The following is a 21,497-nucleotide window of genomic DNA, read 5'->3' as shown; positions in this document are numbered from 1 at the left end:
CTCATCTCCGTTCTAAATGGCCTACCCCTTATTCTTAAAATGTAGCCCCTGGTTCTGGACTCCCCCAACATTGGGAACATGTTTCCTGCCTCTAACGTGTCCAACCCCTTAATAATCTTATACGTTTCGATAAGATCTCCTCTCATCCTTCTAAAGGACCCCTCCATTCACCCTGGTCCTCCCTCCCCAACAGCCCCTTCACCAGAAGCCGTGCAAGAGGGCGGCTCTCCCTGACCTTCTCAGGGGCAATGAATGCAGATCCCGGATAAGAGTTGTGCAAAAATCAACAATCAGCCCCCCCTCCCCCTAAGCCCTCTCCCTCCGACCTGGAGCCGTGCCCGTTAGTTCTGCGCTGGGATACTGGGAACGGTGGACGTGCACGGAGTGTGGGCTTGCAAGGAACTGAGGAACCGCCCGCGGGCCGGGTTCACAGTGATCACTCACTCACTCCCCTCCCAGCGGCGTCAGCACCGACTGCCCCTCCCGGACTACACCTTGCACGGGGAGCCGGAGAGGCAGGGAGAGAGGGAGGGGAGAGACAGGGGGAGGGGAGGGGGGAGAGAAGGGGAGAGAGAGGGCAAGTAGGGGGAGGAGAGAAGGGAGAGAGGAGTGGAGGAGACAAGGGGCGAACGAAGGAGAGGGGGCCAAAATGGGAGGGGAGAAGAGAGAGTGAGGGGAGGAGAGAGGGCGAGTCGGGGGAGAATAGTGGAGGGAGAGAAGGGGAGACGAGAGGAGAGAGAGAGAAGAGAGAGGGAGAGGGAGAGAGAGAGAGAGAGAGGGAGAGAGAGAGAGGGAGAGAAAGGGAGAGAGAGAAAGGGAGAGAGAGAGAAAGGGAGAGAGAGAGAAAGGAAGGGAGAAGGAGGGGTGCGTGGCTGAAGGGGCGCCGGGCCGAGAGCTTGGCTGACAGGACTTGCCGGTGAATCCCGCCCCCGCCCCTGTCCCTGTCCCTGTCCCCGTCCCTGTCCCCGCCTCTGCCCCTGTCCCTGTCCCCGCCCCTGTCCCTGTCCCCGCCCCTGGCCCTGTCCCCGCCCCTGTCCCTGTCCCCGCCCCTGTCCCTGTCCCCGCCTCTGCCCCTGTCCCTGTCCGCGGCTCCGTCCCGGGCAGCCGCTTTGTGCCGATGGGGGTGAGCGAGTATCGAGACGGCAGAGCGAGTTCATCTCTGGCGTGAGTACACAGACCAGCGCGCAGTAGGAACAAAGCGGCGGCCGGCCGGGGCAGGGTGGGCAAATAGAAATCAAACGTGCACAGGGAGGGAGCCCTTCGCTGCCATCGAGGGACCGCCTGTGGGCAGAGACGGCGGGCGGGCGGGCGGGCTGTCTGCAGCGAACTCTCAGCATCCACCCCCTCCTCACCTCACCTCACTTCACTTTCCTGGGAGCCCTGGTTGTAATTTACGAGTCCTCTTTAAATACAGGAGAGGTGCCGGAAGACTGGAGAGTGGCAAATGTTGTGCCTCTTTTCAAGAAGGTCTGCAGGGAAAATGCTGGAAGCTATAGGCTATCGACCTTAACATCTGTCATTGGAAAGTTACTGGAGAGTATTCTGAGGGATAGGTTATACAGGGATTTGGATGGGCAAGGGCTGATTGGGGATAGTCAGCATGGTTTTGTACGTGGGAGGTCGCGTCTCACAAATCTGTTTGAGTTTTTTGAAGACGTGACCAGAAAGGTCGATGAGGGCAGAGTTGTAGATATGTACATGGATTTCAGTAAGGCGTTCAACAAGGTTCCACAAGGTAGGCTGCTCTGGAAGGTTAGATCGCAAGGGATCCAAGGAGAGATAGCTGAATGCAAAGCAAATTGGCTCCATGGAAGGAAGCACCGGGTTATGGTGGGACTGGGACTGGAGGGCAGTGACTAGTGGTGTGCCTCGGGGTTCAGTGCTGGGCCCGTTACTGTTTGTCATCTACATCAATGATTTGGATGAGAACATACATGGCAAGATTAGCAAGTTTGCTGATGATACAAGGTGGGTGGTTTTGCAGATAGTGAAGATGGTTGTGAACGATTGCAGCAGGATCTGGATCGATTGGCCAGGTGGGTGGAGGAATGGTTGATGGAATTTGATACAGAGAAGTGTGAGGTGTTGCATTTTGGGAAGTCTAACATGGGCAGGACCTACACAGTGAATGGTAAGCCTCTGGAGAGTGGTAGAGCAGAGGGATCTAGGAGTGCCTGTCCTTGAAGGTCAAGTCACAGGTAGATGGGGTAATCAAAAAGCAATTGGCACATTGGCCTTCATCAATCAGAGTATTGAGTGTAGAGGTTGGAAGGTCATGTTGCAGTTGTATAAGACGTTGGAGAGGCCGCATTTAGAGTATTGTGTTCAATTCTGGGCACCATGTTATAGGAATGATGTTGTCAAGCTGGAAAGGTACAGAGAAGATTTACGAGGATGTTGCCAGGACTAGAGGGTCTGAGCTACAGGGAGAGGTTGTGTAGTCTGGGACTCTATTCCTTAGAGAGCCGGAGGATGAGGGGTGATCTTATTGAGATTTAGTTTAGTTTGGAGATACAGCATGGAAACAAGCCCCTCGATCCACCATGTCCGTGCCGACCAGCAATCCCCGCATATTAACACTATCCTACACACACTGGGGACCGTTTACAATTATACCAATCCAATTAACCTACATACCCATACGTCTTTGGATGTGTAAAATCATGCGAGGAATAGATTGGATAGATGCACAGAGTGTCTTGCCCAGATTAGGTGAATCGAGGACCAGAGGACATAGGTTAAAGGTGAAGGGCAAAAGATTTAACAGGAACCTGAGGGGTAACTTTTTCACACAGTTTACACAGGTGGGTGTATGGAACAGGCTGCCAGAGGATGTAGTTGAGGAAGGGACTATCCCAACATTTAAGAAGCAGTTAGACAGATACATGGATAGGACAGGTTTGGAGGGATATGGACCAAACGCGGGCAGGTGGGACTAGTGTAGCTGGGACATGTTGGCCGGTGTGGGCAAGTTGGGCTGAAGGGCTTGTTTCCACACTGTCTCACTCTATGACAGCTTGCTGCTGCCCTGGGACCGGGTTGTTAATTCTGCTCTTCTCTGGCCTGCTCCAGGGTGATGCTTCGCTCTCCAGATGTGAGTCCGCGGAGGTTGTCGGACATCAGTCCACAACTCCGGCAGCTCAACTACCTGGTGGTTGACGAGTGCATTAAGGAGGAGATGAAATCATCCCGGTCATTCGAGGATTTGAACAGCGCCTGCATGGGCGGCCTGAGCTCCATCGAGGAGCGTATCCTGCGGATCACAGGTTACTACGGATACCAGCCCTGGTCGCTCCGCTGCTCCAGTAAGTCTCAGCTTTTGCTTCATTATTGTCACCCAGGTACAGTGAAACCATTTGTTTTGTATGCTACTCCATCAGATCAGATAATACCATGCACGAATACATTCGTCAATGTCAAGTGTAATAGATGTAGCAAAGGGGAAAGGTACAGAGTGCACAACATAGAACATAACAGTGCAGTGCAGGAAGAGGCCATTCGGCCAACAATGTTTGTGCCGAACATGATGCCGTTAAACTGATCTCATCTGCCTGTACGTGATCCATAATCCCTCTGTTCCCTCTGTTCCCTGCACTTTCATGTGCCTACCTAAATGCCTTTTAAACACCACATCATATCTGCCTTCATCACCACCCCTGGTAATGCGCTTCAGACCCCCAATACCCCGCACATCTCCATTAAACTTTTCCCCTCTCGCCTTATCTATGCCCTCTAGTGATGGACATTTCCACCCTGGGAAAAAGATTCTGACTGTCTACCCTATCTATGCCTCTCATAATTTTATATACTTTTATCAAGTCTCCCCTCAACCTCCGGCATTCCAGAGAATACAATCCACGTCTATCCAACCTCTCCTTGTTGCTGAAACCCTCTAGTCCAGGCAGCATTCTAGTAAACCTCCTCTCCAAACCCGCCACATCGTTCATGTAATGGGATGACCAGACCTGCACGCAATACTCCAAATGTGGCCTAATCAAAGTCCCATAGGGCTGCATCATGACTTTATAGTTCTCAGCATCATAATGCACCAGTTCCATAGAAAAAGTCCAATGACCGCAATGGGGATGAGGTGAATAGAACTGAACCCTCACTTATATGAGGACTGTTCTTCTTTCCCATTGTCTCTTCCTCACACACAGTACCTGGGAGGCACTGTGGCACAAACTGCACCAGCACCAGAAACCCGGGTTCGATCCTGACCTCTATGTGGAGTTTGTATGTTTACCTTGTTTCCATGTGGGTTTACTCTGGGTGCTCTGGTTTCCTCCCTCAGACTTGCGGGTTGGCAGGTTCATTATTGCTGTAGATTGCACCTAGTGTGCAGGTCAGTGGTGGAATCTGATGGGAATGCAGGGAGAAAATAATGGGATGAATATAGAATTGGTGTGGATGGGTGGTGGATGGTCTCGGTGTGTCGAAGAGCCTCATTCCGTATTGTATGATTCTGAGGCTTTGATGGGGAGAGAAGGCTTGGGGAAGTGAGGAAGAAAATTGGCTGTAGGGAAGACGCTGCTTCTGAACCTGGACATTACTGTTTTCAGGCTCCTGTATCTTCTTCCCGTTGGCAGGTGTGAAATGGGAGCGTGGCCAGGGTGGTGTGGGATTCTGATGATGCTGGCTGCCTTTTTGAGGCAGCAACTCCTGTAGATCCCTTCGGCGGCCGTGATGGACTAGACAGTGTTCACAACATTTTGTAATCTTCGTTCCTGGGCATTCGAGTTGCCAAACAGGCCATGGTGCAACCAGTCAATATGCTCTCTACCGTACACCTGTAGAAGTTCAAAAGGGTATTCATCCGCAGACTGAATCTCCTCAATCCTGTAAGGAAGTTGGGACTTTAATCCTCCCCGAGTTAAAACAGGGTCCTGAACCTCAGAACCGCTCGTAACCTGAACAATACGCAAGCCGGAGCTACTGGATTTGCCCTGCTGGCAATATATTTTAATAAAAACATAGGCCAACAAAGGGCAACATGTCGTTAAACCAGGGTGTTCACGTCAGCCATTCAGAATCCTTGGTAAGATGCAACCACGTGATGGCAATCCGAGTTATCACTCGGCAGAAAGCTCCTGCATCCCTTGCACCAGCCAGCAAATCCGTCCGGTCGGTCTCCCGAATGCTTGTTCGTACGTACGTATGACTACACATAAGTCGGACATGCATGACCCAGGGAGGACCTCTACTTGGGAATGCTTGAAACTTATAAGATTATTAAGGGGTTGGACACGTTAGAGGCAGGAAACATGTTCCCAATGTTGGGGGAGTCCAGAACCAGGGGCCACAGTTTAAGAATAAGGGGTAGGCCATTTAGAACGGAGATGAGGAAAAACTTTTTCAGTCAGAGAGCTGTGAATCTGTGGAATTCTCCGCCTCAGAAGGCAGTGGAGGCCAATTCTCTGAATGCATTCAAGAGAGAGCTGGATAGAGCTCTTAAGGATAGCGGAGTCAGGGGGTATGGGGAGAAGGCAGGAACGGGGTACTGATTGAGAATGATCAGCCATGATCACATTGAATGGTGGTGGTGCCTCGAAGGGCCGAATGACCTCCTCCCGCACCTATTGTCTATTGAATGTGGCTTGCTGGGGATCTGACTCTGAATAATCCCGATCTTTACTCACAATCCCATTCCTTACTAAATCCCGCTCCTCACTAAATATAAAAACATTAGCAGATCCATCCCTGTCACCTGGCCAGCATGCTGCCCCTCACACTGTGAACTTAACCTCTGGCTGTTGAATGTTGAATTTGGACGGCTGGGCTTGGTCAGTTGGCTGCCCTGTCCTCCCACTCAGAGACGTTTGTGAAGTAGATAAAGATGCACACGGTAAGCACAGGAGTGGGGTCACAAGGAGAGGCCACCTTTGCCAATGATTGCATTCACTAGCACCATCCTAAACCTGTTAGCCTCAACGGCTACTCCCTCCCAGCCTCTCTATGCCTCCTCTCACACTTTCCCCAACAAACCCTTCTCACCTACCAAGGTGCTGCTTCCTCCTCCTGCCTCTCTCTTCCTCGACTTTCTGTTAATTCTCTATCCACTTCCTCACCCCCCCAACCCTCTCCCAGAAACACGGCCCTTAGCCACACCCTCAACAGACTCCATCTCATCTTCCCGTCTCTCACTTTCTCCCTCTATCCTTCACATTATTCACATCACCATCACAGGCAAAACCCGACTAACTTAGATAGGCATTTTGGTTGGCATGGATGAAGAGTGTTTCCCTGTAGTATAACTATGATCCCTCTCTTTCCTCTCCCCCCTCTACCTCCTCTCTCCACCACCCATCTCTCTGTTGGATTCAGAATTGGCTTCAGAGGGTATTGGTGAAAGTGTGTTGTTCTGGCTGGTGGTCCATGACCAGCGTGTTCTGCAGGACTCAGTTCTGGGATCTCTGTTGTTGTGATATATATAAATGACTTAGATGAAAATGTACTTGGCTTTGTTTCAGTTTCAGTTTAGTTTATTGTCACGTGTACCGAGGTACAGTGAAAAGCTTTTTGTTGCGTACAAACCAGTCAGCAGAAGGACAATACAAGATTGCAATCGATTCGTTGTATAGACACATGATAAGGGAATAATGTTTAGTGCAAGGTAAAGCCAGCAAGGATAGTCCGAGGGTCATCAAAGAGGCAGATAGTAGTTCAGCACTGCTCTCTGGTTGTGGTAGGATGATTCAGTTGCCTGATAACAGCTGGGGTAAAAACTGTCCCCAAATCTGGTGGTGTGCGTTTACACACTTCTACACTTTAGTAAGTTTGCAAAAGACACAAAAATTGGTGGAGCAAAATAAAAAAACAGGACACGGATCAGTTCCAGAGAAGGGTGTAGATGTGACAGATGGAGTTCAATAAGCATGTGTGACTCGTTGCACTTTGGGGGTTGAATGTAAAGAGAAAGTATACAGATAATGCACAGCCCTTAACAGCACTAGGGTCCAAGTCTATAGCTCCTTGAAATTAACAACACAAGTAGATGGGGCGGTGAAGAAAGCATAGGGTATGCACACCTTCATTGGCATTGAGTATAAGAGTCAGGAAGTCATGTTGCAACTTTATAACATTATAACATTATAATATTATAACAAGTCAAGAGTCAAGAGAATTTCATTGTTGGGTGGGAATGTTGGACTTTAGTAGTAAGAAGTTGAAGATGTCCATCAGTTGGTCTGCGCAGGTTTAAAGAATGTGACCAGGTACAACATCAGGGCCAGACACTGTCCCAGGGGTCACATTCATGACTGATCTTCCGACCTTGGCCTCGGTGACTGAGTTCGCAGTATCGTCAGGGACTATGAGGGCTCAAGGAGGTACATGGATGTTCTCCCTGTCGAAGTGAGCAGGGAAAGCATTGAGCACTTCCAGGACTGATGCTTTGCTGTCACTTGATCTGCTGCTTGTTTTTGCCCTCTCAGATGTAAGGGCATGGCGACCCTGCCTCAAATGCTGGACATCCATCTTGTCCCCCCCAGCTTACGCCAACATGGTCTCTTCACTTTCTTGACCAATCGAGATCATGCCTGGACTTCCTATATGATCTTGTATCGCCAGATACCAATGCCCAAGATCCAGTCCTTAATATATTCCGGACCACCAAGTTAAGACTTTAGACCTGAGAGATTCAGTGTGGAAACAGGCCCTTTGCCCCACAGAGTCCATGCTGTCCAGCGATCACCCCGTACACTAACACTATCCGACACATGGGGGACAATTTTACAATTATACCAAAGTCAATTAACTTACAAACTTGTACGTCTTTGGAGTGTGTGGGGGGGAACCAGAGCGCCCGGAGAAAACCCACGTGGTCATGGGGAGAATGTACAGACTCGGTACAGGTAGCACCCATAGTCAGGATCGAACCCGGGTCTCAGCAACTCTACCACTGTACCACCATTCAATGCCTCTGGTTCGGGAATCTCCAGATGGTTTTGGTGGGGAAACATTCCTTAAAACATTTTCCTCTTGCTGTTCCTCTTCTCTTCAATCTTGCCCTCTTCCACCCTCTTTCAGTCCCATCTTCTATTCGCCCTCTCCCCCGTTTGCCCCTATCTTCCCCATTTGCCCTCATCTCCTCTATTTGCTGCATATTAACCTCACCCCATCTCCCTCACCCCTATCTCCCCATCTCCCTCACCCCTATCTCCCCAATCTCTCCCCCTCTTGCCCCAATCTCTCCCCCTCTTGCCCCAATCTCTCCCCCTCTTGCCCCAATCTCTCCCCCTCTTGCCCCAATCTCTCCCCCTCTTGCCCCAATCTCTCCCCCTCTCTCCCTCTCTTGCCCTCACCCCTCTTACCCCCATCTCTCCCCCTCTTGCCCCATCTCTCCCCCTCTTGCCCCATCTCTCCCTCTTTTGCCCTCACCCCTCTTACCCCCATCTCTCCCTCTTGCCCCATCTCTTACCCCCATCTCCCCCTCTTGCCCCAATCTCCCCCCCTCTTGCCCCATCTCTCCCTCTTGCCCCATCTCTCCCCCTCTCACCCATCTCTCCCCCGCCCCATCTCTCCTCTCACCCCCATCTCCCCACCCCTCTCCCTTTCTTGCCCCACATCCCTTTTTCCCCGTCTCTCTGTTGTGACCCCCTTCAATAAGCAGCAGAGCAGTGTGTAGTGACATGCGAGTATAGCCCCACCTCCCCTTCCCCACCCCCCCCCCCCCCCCATGGAATAAATCCCCTCTCCCCTCCAACGACGACGTCTTCCCTGCCAGGTGGAACCTCGTTGGTTCGACTACCGTCCTCTTCAGTCAGGGCGACTCCAAGCTTTCCTTCGCGTTGTATCCCTGACCTTTCCAGATGCTCTGCGCTGGCTTCATTGAAGTCAGCAACCCTGTAGGCGTCTTTGTTCTGCTGTTCTCCCATCCTGCAGTGCACCTTTGTAATCTGCACAATGGTTGTGCTCAGTCAAAGGGCGGACATTGTGTTAGGGGCTGCTTGAACGAGCTGAGGCATTCTGAGACGCTTCACATACATCTTGTGTCATGGAATTAGCAGCGAGTGCTGCTGCCTCACAGCTCCAGACCTTTGACATTGAGCGCATGGAGTAGGCACGACATTCCCTAATACGCGTGCGTTTCCCCATGTCCCAAAGACACACAGGTTGGTGGGTTGAATTGCCCCGAATGCATCGGCGAAGGGGAGAATCCACGGGGAGTTGAAGAACGTGTGGGGAGAGTAAGGGAGAGGATTAGTGTAGGATTAGTGTAAGTCAGTGGTCGATGTGCTCGCCCGCTCGCTGCGTGGAGGGAGATTGCAGAGACCTGGCCTGACTTCTCCAGCGATTAGAAGCGTGAGAGACGTATAGGAAAGAAAACTGCAGATGCTGGTTGTAATCGAAGTTAGAAGAAGGGTCTCGACCCGAAAGGTCACGCATTCCTTCTCTCCAGAGATGCTGCCTGACCTGCTGAGTTACTCCAGCATTTTGTGTCTAGAAGCGTGAGAGATCTCATTGAAAGCTGCTGCACCCGAGTCGACGGGCGGTGGGTGATTCACCCGGCTCAGGAATAAACAGTGTGCTGTAAGAACTCAGCGGCTCAGGCAACATCAGTAGAGGGAATGGACAGGCAACTCCTCGGGTCGGGACCATTCTTCAGGCCTTTCTTGAAGCTAAAGAAGGGTCCTAACCCAAAATGCCGTTTGTCCGTTTCCCTCCACTGATACTGCCTGACCCGCCGAGTGCTGAATCCTCCAGCACCGTGTGTTTTGCTCTGGTTTCCAGCATCTGCAGTTAGTTCCTTGTGTCTCCTGGCAGAGGAGGCTGGGATCCACAGTCTCAGATTGAAGAGCGGGCTGTTCAGGAGCGAGATGAGGACTAATCTCTTCACTCAAAGGGTAACAAATCTCTGGGATTCTCTTGCCCATGGGGCAGTGGAGGCTTGGAGTACATTCAAAGCACAGGTGCATAGATTTCTGGATGTTAAGGTTGTCTGGGAGTGTTGCGACGTTGCAGGGAAATGGTGCAGAGGTAGGAGAGGAGGAAAAAAATAGTCAAGGCAAATGTGGGTCCCTTGAAGACAGAAGCAGGGGAATTTATTATGGGGAACAAGGAAATGGCAGAAGAGTTGCACCGGTACTTTGGATCTGTCTTCACTGAGGAGGATACAAACAATCTCCATATAATAATAACCATATAACCATATAACAACTACAGCACGGAAACAGGCCCGTTCAGCCCTACCAGTCCACGCCGACCACTTTCTCTGACCTAGTCTCATCTATCTGCTCTCAGACCATAACCCTCTAATCCCCTCTCATCCATATACCTATCCAATTTACTCTTAAATAATAAAATCGAGCCTGCCTCCACCACTTCCACCGGAAGCCCATTCCATACAGCCACCACCCTCTGAGTAAAGAAGTTACCCCTCATGTTACCCCTAAACTTTTGTCCCTCAATTCTGAAGCTATGTCCCCTTGTTAGAATCTTCCCCACTCTCAAAGGGAAAAGCTTACTCACGTCAACTCCCAGATGTTCTAGTGGCCAGAGATCCTAGGGTGACAGAGGAACTGGAGGAAATCCACATTAGGCAGGAAAATTTTTGGTTAGACTAATGGGACTCAAAGCTAATAAATCCCCAGGGCCTGATGGTCTGCATCCCAGGGTGCTTAAGCAGGTGGCTCTAGAAATTGTGGACGCATTAGTGATTATTTTCCAATGTTCTATAGATTCCGGGTCAGTTCCTGTGGATTGGAGGGTAGCTAATGTTATCCCACTTTTCAAGAAAGGAGGGAGAGATAAAACGGGAAATTATAGACCAGTTAGTCTGACATCAGTGGTGGGGAAGATGCTGGAGTCAATTATAAAAGACGAAATTGCGGAGCATTTGGATCGCAGTAACGGGATCGTTCCGAGTCAGCATGGATTTACGAAGGGTAAATCGTGCTTGACTAATCTACTGGAATTTTTTGAGGATGTAACTAGGAAAATTGACAGGGGAGAGCCGGTGGATGTGGTGTACCTCGACTTTCAGAAAGCCTTCGACAAGGTCCCACATAGGAGATTGGTGGGCAAAATTAGAGCACATGGTATTGGAGGTAGGGTACTGACATGGATAGAAAGTTGGTTGACAGACAGAAAGCAAAGAGTGGGGATAAATGGGTCCCTTTCAGAATGGCAGGCAGTGACTAGTGGGGTACCGCAAGGCTCGGTGTTGGGACAGCAGCTATTTACAATATACATCAATGACTTGGATGAAGGGATTAAAAGTACCATTAGCAAATTTGCCGATGATACAAAGCTAGGTGGCAGTGTGAGCTGTGAGGAAGATACAATGAGGTTGCAGGGTGACTTGGACAGGTTGTGTGAGTGGGCGGATGCATGGCAGATGCAGTTTAATGTGGATAAGTGTGAGGTTATCCACTTTGGTGGTAAGAATAGGAAGGCAGATTATTATTTGAATGGTGTCAAGTTAGGAAAAGGGGACGTACAACGTGATCTGGGTGTCTTAGTGCATCAGTCACTGAAAGGAAGCATGCAGGTACAGCAGGCAGTGAAGAAAGCCAATGGAATGTTGGCCTTCATAACAAGAGGAGTTGAGTACAGGAGCAAAGAGGTCCTTCTGCAGTTGTACAGGGCCCTAGTGAGACCGCACCTGGAGTACTGTTTGCAGTTTTGGTCTCCAAATTTGAGGAAGGATATTCTTGCTATTGAGGGCGTGCAGCGTAGGTTTACTAGGTTAATTCCCGGAATGGCGGGACTGCCATATGTTGAAAGACTGGAGCGACTAGGCTTGTATACACTGGAATTTAGAAGGATGAGAGGGGATCTTATCGAAACATATAAGATTATTAAGGGGTTGGACATGTTAGAGGCAGGAAACATGTTCCCAATGTTGGGGGAGTCCAGAACCAGGGGCCACAGTTTAAGAATAAGGGGTAGGCCATTTAGAACAGAGATGAGGAAAAACTTTTTTAGTCAGAGAGTTGTGAATCTGTGGAATTCTCTGCCTCAGAGGGCAGTGGAGGCCAATTCTCTGAATACATTCAAGAGAGAGCTAGATAGAGCTCTTAAGGATAGCGGAGTCAGGGGGTATGGGGAGAAAGCAGGAACGGGGTACTGATTGAGAATGATCAGCCATGATCACATTGAATGGCGGTGCTGGCTCGATGGGCCGAATGGCCTACTCCTGCACCTATCGTCTATTGTCTATTGTCTATTGTGAGATTAACAGTCTTCAGTCTGAAGAAGGGTCTCGACCCGAAACGTCACCCATTCCTTCTCTCCCGAGATGCTGCCTGACCTGCTGAGTTACTCCAGCATTTTGTGAATAGGAGATTAACATGATCGAATATAATGGCAGAACAGACGTGAAGAGCTGGGTAACTTACTCCCGGTCTCAGTTTTTTGCGAGTCAATCAAAGCAACAAGGGCAACACAGTGGCGCAGCGGTAGAGTTGCTGCCTTACAGCGCCAGAGACGCAGGTTCGATCCTGACTTCAGGGCTTGTTTGTGTGGAGTTTGTACTTTCTCCCCGTGTCCTGGAGCTCCGGTTTCCTCCACACTTGAAAGATGTGCAGATTTGTAGGCTAATTGGCTTGGTATAATTGGAAATTGTCCCTTGTGTTGGACAGTGTTCGTGTGCGGGGATCGCTGGTCGGCGCGGACTGGATGGGCCGAAGGGCCTGTTTCCATGATGTATCTCCAAACTAAACTAAACTAAGCTCATTGCCAGAGGATTGCCCTTCCCCTCCCTTCGTTCCTTCAAGTAAATGCTAGCCCTAACCCGGTCCCCTGTTTACCCAGTCCCCAATCCTGGAAGTGCTTTTCCTTTGTCCAGCCTACTGTCAAAGGTTATGGGGAGAAGGCAGGAGAATGGGGTTGAGAAGGAAAGATAGATCAGCCATGATTGAATGAAGGATTAGACTTGATGGGCCGAGTGGCCTAATTCTGCTCCTATGAATCTATGAACTCCCTCACCATTTTGGATGCCCTCATGACAATTCACTTTGTCCTGATGTGCAGTAAGGAGATCTCCGGTCCCTCCAGGAAGCAGCGGCATGGCCAATATTTAACTGATTCCCAGGACTTGGGAATCTCAGACATTATCCATCCATCCGAGTGTCAACACGGGGTCTTTGTTGAATGAGAGCACTTCCAACAACGTGCTACTCCCCTCTGCTCTCTCTGGAGAGCTTCAGCCTGGATTACTTGTTATAGTTACAAGATCCAGGATGGATACTACACTGAGACACTTTAACCTTGTGGACACTACAGAGGTCAGCTGCAGTCAAGTCAGGTTGAGTTTCAGGTGAAATCCATGTACGGCTCACAGCAGCAGAAGCATCTCAGGCTCATGGGCTCAGAAAGCACACAAAGCACACACCACAGTGGAAAAAAAAAAGACTGCCAAGACGGGATATTAGTTTGAAAATGCACAACTAGAAAACAAGTCCATGCTAGTGCAAGACAAGGTCTGTAGTTAGACACAAAGTGCTGGAGTTACTCAGTGGGTCAGGCAGCATCTCTGGAGAAAAGGAATAGGTGACGTCTTGGGTTGAGACCCTTCTTCAGACTGGTCAGTGGTGCTCCATTACTGAGGTTGGATTAGGTTTGTGCAAGGCTGTTCAAGAACCTGATGGTTACAGGAATGTTCCTAAACCTGGTGATGTGAGACTTCAGGCTTCTGTACCTCCTGCCTGGTGGTAGCAGCAAGAACAAGGCATGGCCCGGATGGTGGTGATCCTTGATGATACATGACTCCATCTTGAGGCAGTGCCTCATGTAGATGGTTTCAATGGTGGCGAGGGCTGTGCCTGTGATGGGCCGGACTGAGTCCACCTCTCTCTGCGCAGCCTCTTGTGTTCCTGGGCATTGGAGTTGCCATCTCAGGCCATAATGCAACCAGTCAGGATACTTTCCACATGAATGTATACTTGCTACAGCGAATCTGTGGAAACATCTAAGAAAGTAGAAGCACTGGCACGCCTCCTTTGTGATTAAGCCTGTGTGCTGGGCCCAGGACAGGTCACGTGAGATGTTAACGCCCAGGAATCAGAAGCTGCCAACTCTCTCCAGTCCTGACCCACCAACGATAACTGGTGCGTAGTCCCCTGAATTCCTCTTCCTGAAGTCAACGCCTAGTTCCTGGATTCCTCATCAGCGCACAATGCCCACATCTCTTCTTCAGGCACGGCAAGGGAAGATTCACATCCCACATTGGACCACCATCAGAGAGACACAACACAGCTCTACTCCCGGCTAAATCAAGAACACATGCTGACTCACAAGACCCGTCCAATCCCCCGGAGTGGTCAGTCCAGGTTCCCCGTCCGTTGCTTACCCAGACTAAGAGGGACTGGTCGTTGCTTACCCAGACTATGGGAGAGACTGGTCGTTGCTTACCCAGACTATGGGAGAGACTGGTCGTTGCTTACCCAGACTATGAGGGTAAGTCTGTTGCTTACCCAGACTAAGAGGGACCAGTCTGTTGCTTACTCAGACTAAGAGGGACTGGTCGTTGCTTACCCAGACTATGAGAGGGACCGGTCGGGCTCCACTCAGCTCCAGTCACTTCAATCCATTCGCCGCCTTTCACCAAGATTCTGTCACAGAGGCTGAGGAAAGGCATCCTCTCCACACTGGCTGAAGCTGCACTGTTGCCTTACACCTTCAGCCACTTGCTGGACCCCTCACACTGCCCTCTAATGCAAGTAGACGGGGTAACTGGTGTAACACAACAGAACGCTGGAACTATTCAGCAGGTCAGGCAGGCCCGTGGAGACAGAAGCAGAGTTCACGTTCTGGGTCACAAACCCTTTCACCACAGTTTGTTCTCTGCTCTGGTATCACCTGCCCACTGGGCCAGTAGCACAGCCCCGCTGATAGCCACACATAACACGGGCAATGACACAGAATCACTCTGTGTCCGCCCCTTTAGCCATTAGACCTGGTCGCGCCCTATCGCAGATATTCCCTCTGTCAAAATGCTGGAGTAACAGGAAGGGTCTCGACCTGAAACGTCAGCCATTCCTTCTCTCCAGAGATGCTGCCTGTCCCGGTAATTTACTCCAGCATTTTGTGTCTACCGGAGTGATGTATTTCTGGATGATATTATAGGGAGGGTTTGATCAGACAAACCGCTCCACTGGAGGCTGACCTCTGCAGCTGTCTGAAGCAGCTTCAAGTTTACAGTGGTCATCCATGGACTGTAGCCACCGCCCACACAAAGCAGCAATTCATTCACTTAAATGTTTGTTTTTCTTTTGCATCACCGACAATCCAAGAACGATTGAGAAAACCAAGAGTAACTCCTGGTTTGGGAAGTGCGACATATTCCCGCTTGAGGAGCAGCTCCGGTACAAGTTACATTGCAAAAGAAAATCGTCACGATCTCGCTCACTCACCGAAGCATAAAGCAATAAAACCTACAAAATCATTGTATTTTTTACAAATTAACCATAAGTACACCTGATTAATAGTTTTGAAAGCAGTATTTTCTTACCTCGAAGAAGCAAAACTGGAAAATACGGATGAAAGGTAGGTCTGTATACACGCAGCAGTTTAGCACAAGTGACCTATGACCTGTCATGTGCGGTCGAGATACTGAACTTGCTTATTAGAAGAGTAAGTACGCCAGAAGAATGCAGACAGCTGCAGAACTAATGTTGTCGTAGTAGCGGATTTTAACTTTCCCAATATTAACTGGACTGTCATAGAGCAAAACAAGTTTAGATGGGGCAAAATTGTCAAATGTGTTCAGGAAAGTTTCCTCAGGCAATATGTAGAGGCCCTTACACCAGAGAGAGCAACACTTGATCAAGCCTTAGGAAAATGGGAGGGGCAAATGAACGCAATGTTCGTGGATGATCCTTTTGGGACCAGCGACCACTGTTCAATTAGGTTTAAGATAGTTATGGAGAAAGATAGGGTGGGCCCACGAGGTAAAATTCTAAATTGGGGCAAGGCCAACTTTGAAGGTATTAGACAGGAACTCACTCAAATTAATTGGAGCAGGATGTTTGAAGAACATGGAACTTCTGGAAAGTGGGATGTTTTTAAAAGTGTGCTGACAAGAATCCAGGACATGATCCTATTAGAGCGAAAGGCAAGGCAGGTAGGAAAAGAAGCTTGGATGAATAGAGAAATTGAGGCTCTGGTTAAGAATAAGAAGGTATGGAGCACGTATAGGCAGCTGGGATCAAATGTATCCCAGGACAAGTTTCAGGAACTGGGGTGCTTGCTAGAAAAGGAAATCAGGAGGGTAAAAAGGGGACAGGAGATAGCTCAGGTAGATAATATTAAGGATAATCCCAAGAGATTTTATGTACATTAAGGGAAAAAAGATTAACCACAGAGAGAATAGGGTCCCTCAGGAATCAAAGCAGTCATCTCTGTGTGGAGCCACAGGAGATGGGCAAGATCCTCAATGAGTATTTCTCCTCTGTTTTTACCATAGAGAAAGACATGAGGACTGGGGAACTTGGGGCAGTCAGTGGAAGAGTCTGGAGGGCAGTCAGTGTTATGGTCGAGGAGGTGCAGAATGTCTGAACGTTTATGAAGGTAGACAAATCTCCTGGGCCTGATTGAATATATCCGAGGACACTGAGGAAAGCTAGAGAGGAAATTGCAGGTGCCCTGGCCAAGATTTATGAGTTGTCATTAAACACGGGTAAGGTGCCAGAAGACTGGAGGGTGGCAAATGTGTGCCTGTATTTAAGAAAGGCTGCAAGAAAAAGCCTGGGAACTACAGACCAGTGAGTCTAACAGCAGTGGGACCACCCAACATTGAGAGGTTCCACCTGCTGGCAGAGTTTGGCAGGACCGGGTCAGGCAGTGGTGGTCAGTGAGCGGCAGTGAGGGAGGGTCTGGACACCAGCACCAGGTAAACACACTCAGGCCCGACACAAGGCCGGCCGCAGGCAACACCACAACCAGCAGGGAGCTGTGCAGAGCCACCGCCGAACACACACACACACTCACTCACTCACTCACACATTGTCACCCACACTCCCAGACTCACACACACCCTCACACACACTCCCTCACGCACAATCCCTCACACACTGTCACACACCCTCAAACACACACCCTCACACACACCCTCCCACACACACTGTCACACACCCTCACACACACACTCCCTCACACACACACACACCCTCACACACACCCTCCCTCACACACTCCCAGACACTCCCAGACACACACACTCCCAGACACACACACTCCCACTGATTATGTTTAGAAAGTATGAAAAATACTATTAACGTGAGATATAGTTTAGTACAATACAATTTTTTACATCAACTATATTTAACTCCGAAAAAATTAAACAATTTAAATCCAAATTTACCTGAAATTTGTTTTAGATGCAACCAGGATGTGGGTACTTTTTTACATTCCACATGGGCATGTCCTAAGGTAACTCCTTTTTGGAAAGACCTAAAAAACTTTTTGGAACAATTGATGAATAAGACCATACCATTGGATTCAAGGTTGTTTTTATTGGGAGATACTAAAGGAATATTACCAAGATTAATTTTAGATAAATATCAGGAAAGATTTCTCAAAATAGCAATAGCAATAGCAAAAAAATGTGTGGCGGTCACTTGGAAAGATCACAATGAAATAAGAATTGCAAGATGGTATGCAGAAATGCGTAGTTGTATCCCATTAGAAAAAGCTACTTATAATCTGAGAAATAAATATGATTTCTTTTTGAAACTTTGGAACCCATTCACTTTAAAACTAGGATTAAGAATTGGAAATATTTAATTTCAGTATTGTTTTGATACCCCTAAAAAGAATTTAATAAGAAATTAGCCGGAAGTGTTTCCTTCTTGTCTCCAGGTTTCCTTCTTTCTTCTTTCTTTCTTTCTTTCTTTCTTTCTTTCCTTTTAAAAAAAAAATCTTTTTATCTTTCTTCTTCTCCTTTTTCCTCTCTTTTCTAACTGGGGGGTGGGGGGGTTGTGGGTGGGGAGATAATACAGAACAATACAAGTATAATCGAATTTAAAATGTATAATCGAATTTATAATGTAGGTACCATCGCGTACTATGAGTTCATACATGTATTTGTTTTGTTAAAATTTAAATAAAATCAATACATTTAAAAAACTCACTCACACATTGTCACCCACACTCCCAGACTCACACACACCCTCACACACACTCCCTCACGCACAATCCCTCACACACAATCCTTCACACACACTGTCACACACCCTCACACACACCCTCCCTCTCACACACACTCCCTCACACACACACCCTCACACACACTCCCACACACACTCCCTCACACATCCCCCCACACACACTCCCTCACACACACCCCCACACACACTCCCTCACACATCCCCCCACACACACTCCCTCACACACACCCTCACACACACCCTCACACACACTCCCAGACACACACACCCCCACACACATCCCCCCACACACACTCCCTCACACACACCCTCACACACACCCTCACACACGCTCCCAGACACACACTCCCAGACTCACACACACCCTCACACACACACCCTCACACACACTCCCACTGACTGACACACTCCCACTGACACTCCCTCCCACGCTCACTCTCTCTCCCACTCTCACTCCCACTCTCCCATGCTCACTCCCACTTTCCCCCCCACTCCCACTCTCCTATGCTCACTCGCACTCTCCCTTCCACACTCCCACTCTTCCACACTCACTCCCACACTCACTCCCACTTTCCCTCCCACTCCCACGCTCCCTCTTGCACACACTCAAACAGACCCACACTCCCTAACACACGTCCTTACCCCAATTCCCTCACTGTGACACCCCCTCCCTCACTCTGACAACCCCCCTTCCTCATCGCTATGCTCCCTCTCCCACTCCCAACCCCCTCTCTATCAACAGTTGACAATCTCTCTGACAAGGAGGGAGCTGAGGCAGGAGTCTGGCAGAGGGCAGGCAGCCCTGAACCCAGGACCTGGAATCTACTCATTACCTTGAGGTTGAGCAGGTGTGCTTCCATCTCCAGGCAGTTTGAAGTTCCAGGAGACACAAAGAACTGCAGATGCTGGAATCCTGAGCAAAACAGAAAGTGGTGGAGGGGCTCAGCTGGTCAGGCAGTATCTGCGGTGGGAATGGACAGGCGACGTTTCAGACTGAAGAAATGTCCTGACACGTAATGTTGGGCTGCCCATACCTTCCACAGATGTGTTCCTCCAGCACTTTGAGGGACCAGGATCTCTGCTCCTTTTACAATGGAAAGTGGTCGGACGGAGAGACAGCTAGAGTAGCTGTGAAGGTCCCTGTGTCCATGAGAGGGCGGGCGATATGCTGAGTTGACAGCAATAACAGAGCAGAGTTGTGCTGTGTGACATCTCATCAAAGAGCAGACTGCTAGCAAGGCACTGCCTCAGCTGTCATATCATGAAATGACACATTGAGCTCAACGGTCTTTTCCTGCTCTTGAAAGCACCTCTAAGCTTTCCGCTGAAGTTGCTCATTCACCCATTCCAAAGAGGTCCCCAGAGATTGGGACTCGATGGGATGTAGAAACAAGCAACTGCAGATGCTGGTTTACACAAAAGGGCACAAAGTGCTGGAGTAACTCAACGGGTCAGGCAGCATCTCTGGAGAACATGAATAGGTGGTATTCCAGGTCGTGATCCTTCCACAGAGGGGATAGGTGAGGCAGGACAAGGCGTGGCAGGCAGGTGGACACAGGTGAGGATGTGGGGGGTGGGGGGTGGGGGGGGCGGCAATAGGCAGGTGGTTGGAACACAGGCTGGAGATTAAATCAGAAGGTGTGAGACAGACAGATTGAAGAGGTGTGAATTGTGAAGCAAGAGCCAGGAATGGAGGGGGAGGGGGAGGGGAGAAATAGGTGCCCTTCTTCAGACAAATTAAAATAAGGGGAGAACGTTGGCAAAGAGAGCAGGGACAGGGCAAGAATTATAAATAATAGGTGGATATAGATGGGGGGGGGGAGCGTGGGGGGGGGGGGGGTGATACATACAGGAGACACTTCCCTGCGTCTTGGAGGGAGATGAAGGGTGTCGAGGAAAGGCGGCTCATGTTGTTTAGGACCGGCTCCCGAGAAGGATTACAGCGCCTGGGTCTGACGACTACTTCCGGCTGAGCGGGAAGTAGTCCTGCCTCAGCCATGAGTACTCCACACGTCCGAGCCTCCCCGACACCCGGTGGGACGGGACAAGGGCCGGCCGCTCTCACGCCCAGGCCATCGATCTCCCCCAGTGGAGAGGGTCCCCGGTCAACGGCAACCAAGATCCAGAATCTCAGCAGGTCCCGACAGAAGCCGGGCATCCTCAGCAGGACGGCACGGCTGGCGCCCACCGCCGGTATCCACGTACCTCCTTGAGGCAGCGGCCCTGTTGGCAAATGTGCGTCGCCACCACGTGCCACCTGGGAGGACGCCCGGTTTCTCCGCAGGGTCCTGAGGCGGAGAGCCGCCCACCTGCGGGCTGCTTCTTCCTGGAGCCCTTCGCTTTGTCCGCTCCCCGTCCATCAACCCTCTCATCCTTCTCTCGTTGCATTGTCCACTTCGCCACTGTCTCCTCCTCCTTCCCCCATGGAGTTGCCGACATACTTCACCTTGGAAGATGCCAGTGACAGAGCAACAGGGGAAGGAGGAGGTGGTGGCGGCGGAGGCAGGAGGGGCAGAGCGGACAAAACGACGGGTGAGAGGGTAGGGAAACCCAACAGTGACTGAGTGCGTCCTGTCGGTAGTGGCAGCCTGAAGAAACCTCACCTGTCGTGGGCTACAACGTGAGCCACAACAACAGCCATGTCATCCAGTGAAGATCGGTGCCTAGTTTTAAAGTGAAATGACACAAAGTGTTGGAGTAACTCAACAGACTGAATCAGTCTGAAAAGAAGGGTCTTGACCTGAAACGTCATCCATTCCCTCTCTCCTAGATGCTGCCTGACCTGCTGAGTCACTCCAGCATTTTGTGATACCTGACCCGAAACGTCGCATTTCCATGTTCTCTCGAGATGCTGCCTGACCCGCTGAGCTACTCCAGTACATTATGTCCTTTTGTGTATTAACCAGCATCTGCAGTTCTTTGTTTCAACTACATACAATGATAATACCCTACTCAGTTATAGCAGATGATTGGCAATAAGTGCACCCCCCACCAAAAGGTCTGTTCCAACAAGGGTTTACTTAACTTTTTTTCCCAAAAATAAATTCAATCAATTATTTACAATAATATGTACTATACAAAAGAATACAAACAAATAGACCTCCATAAGACAAAGTAAAAGAAAAAGTAGAGATCCAGCGTGAAAACAGGCCCTTCACCCACCAAGTCCACACCGACCAGTGATCCTCGCACATCAACACTACCCTACACACACTGGGGACAATTTACGTTTAACCTACAAACCTGCACGTCTTTGGAGTGTGGGAGGAAACCAGAGCTACCGAAGAAAACCCACGCGGTCACGGGGAGAACGTTCAAACTCCGTACAGACAGCACCCGTAGTCGGGATCAAACCCGGGTTTCTAGTGCTGTAAGGCAGCAACTCTA

The 21,497-nt window shown here is 49.8% G+C and overlaps 1 protein-coding gene across 4 annotated transcripts in view; it reads left to right on the top strand.

Moving 5' to 3' along the window:
• The first annotated feature begins 769 nt into the window (after positions 1-769).
• slc35f3b (solute carrier family 35 member F3b) overlaps positions 770-21,497 on the top strand; it is a 46,710-nt gene continuing 25,982 nt past the window's right edge. For 2 of the 4 annotated variants that reach the window (XM_078399096.1, XM_078399095.1), the window contains exons 1-2: positions 770-1,164; positions 3,073-3,305. In XM_078399096.1, coding sequence (XP_078255222.1) covers positions 1,118-1,164; positions 3,073-3,305 — 280 coding nt within the window. In that variant the 5' untranslated portion in view covers positions 770-1,117. Of the gene's footprint in view, positions 1,165-1,894; positions 1,969-3,072; positions 3,306-21,497 lie in introns of those variants that run through there. The other 2 variants (XM_078399097.1, XM_078399098.1) reach the window with 2 other exon arrangements.

Source organism: Rhinoraja longicauda, chromosome 5 (assembly GCF_053455715.1).
Source record: "Rhinoraja longicauda isolate Sanriku21f chromosome 5, sRhiLon1.1, whole genome shotgun sequence".
Classification (NCBI taxonomy): Eukaryota; Metazoa; Chordata; class Chondrichthyes; order Rajiformes; family Arhynchobatidae; genus Rhinoraja; species Rhinoraja longicauda.
The sequence above is the reverse complement of the archived record's forward strand: the minus strand, read 5'-3'. Positions and strand labels throughout refer to the sequence as shown.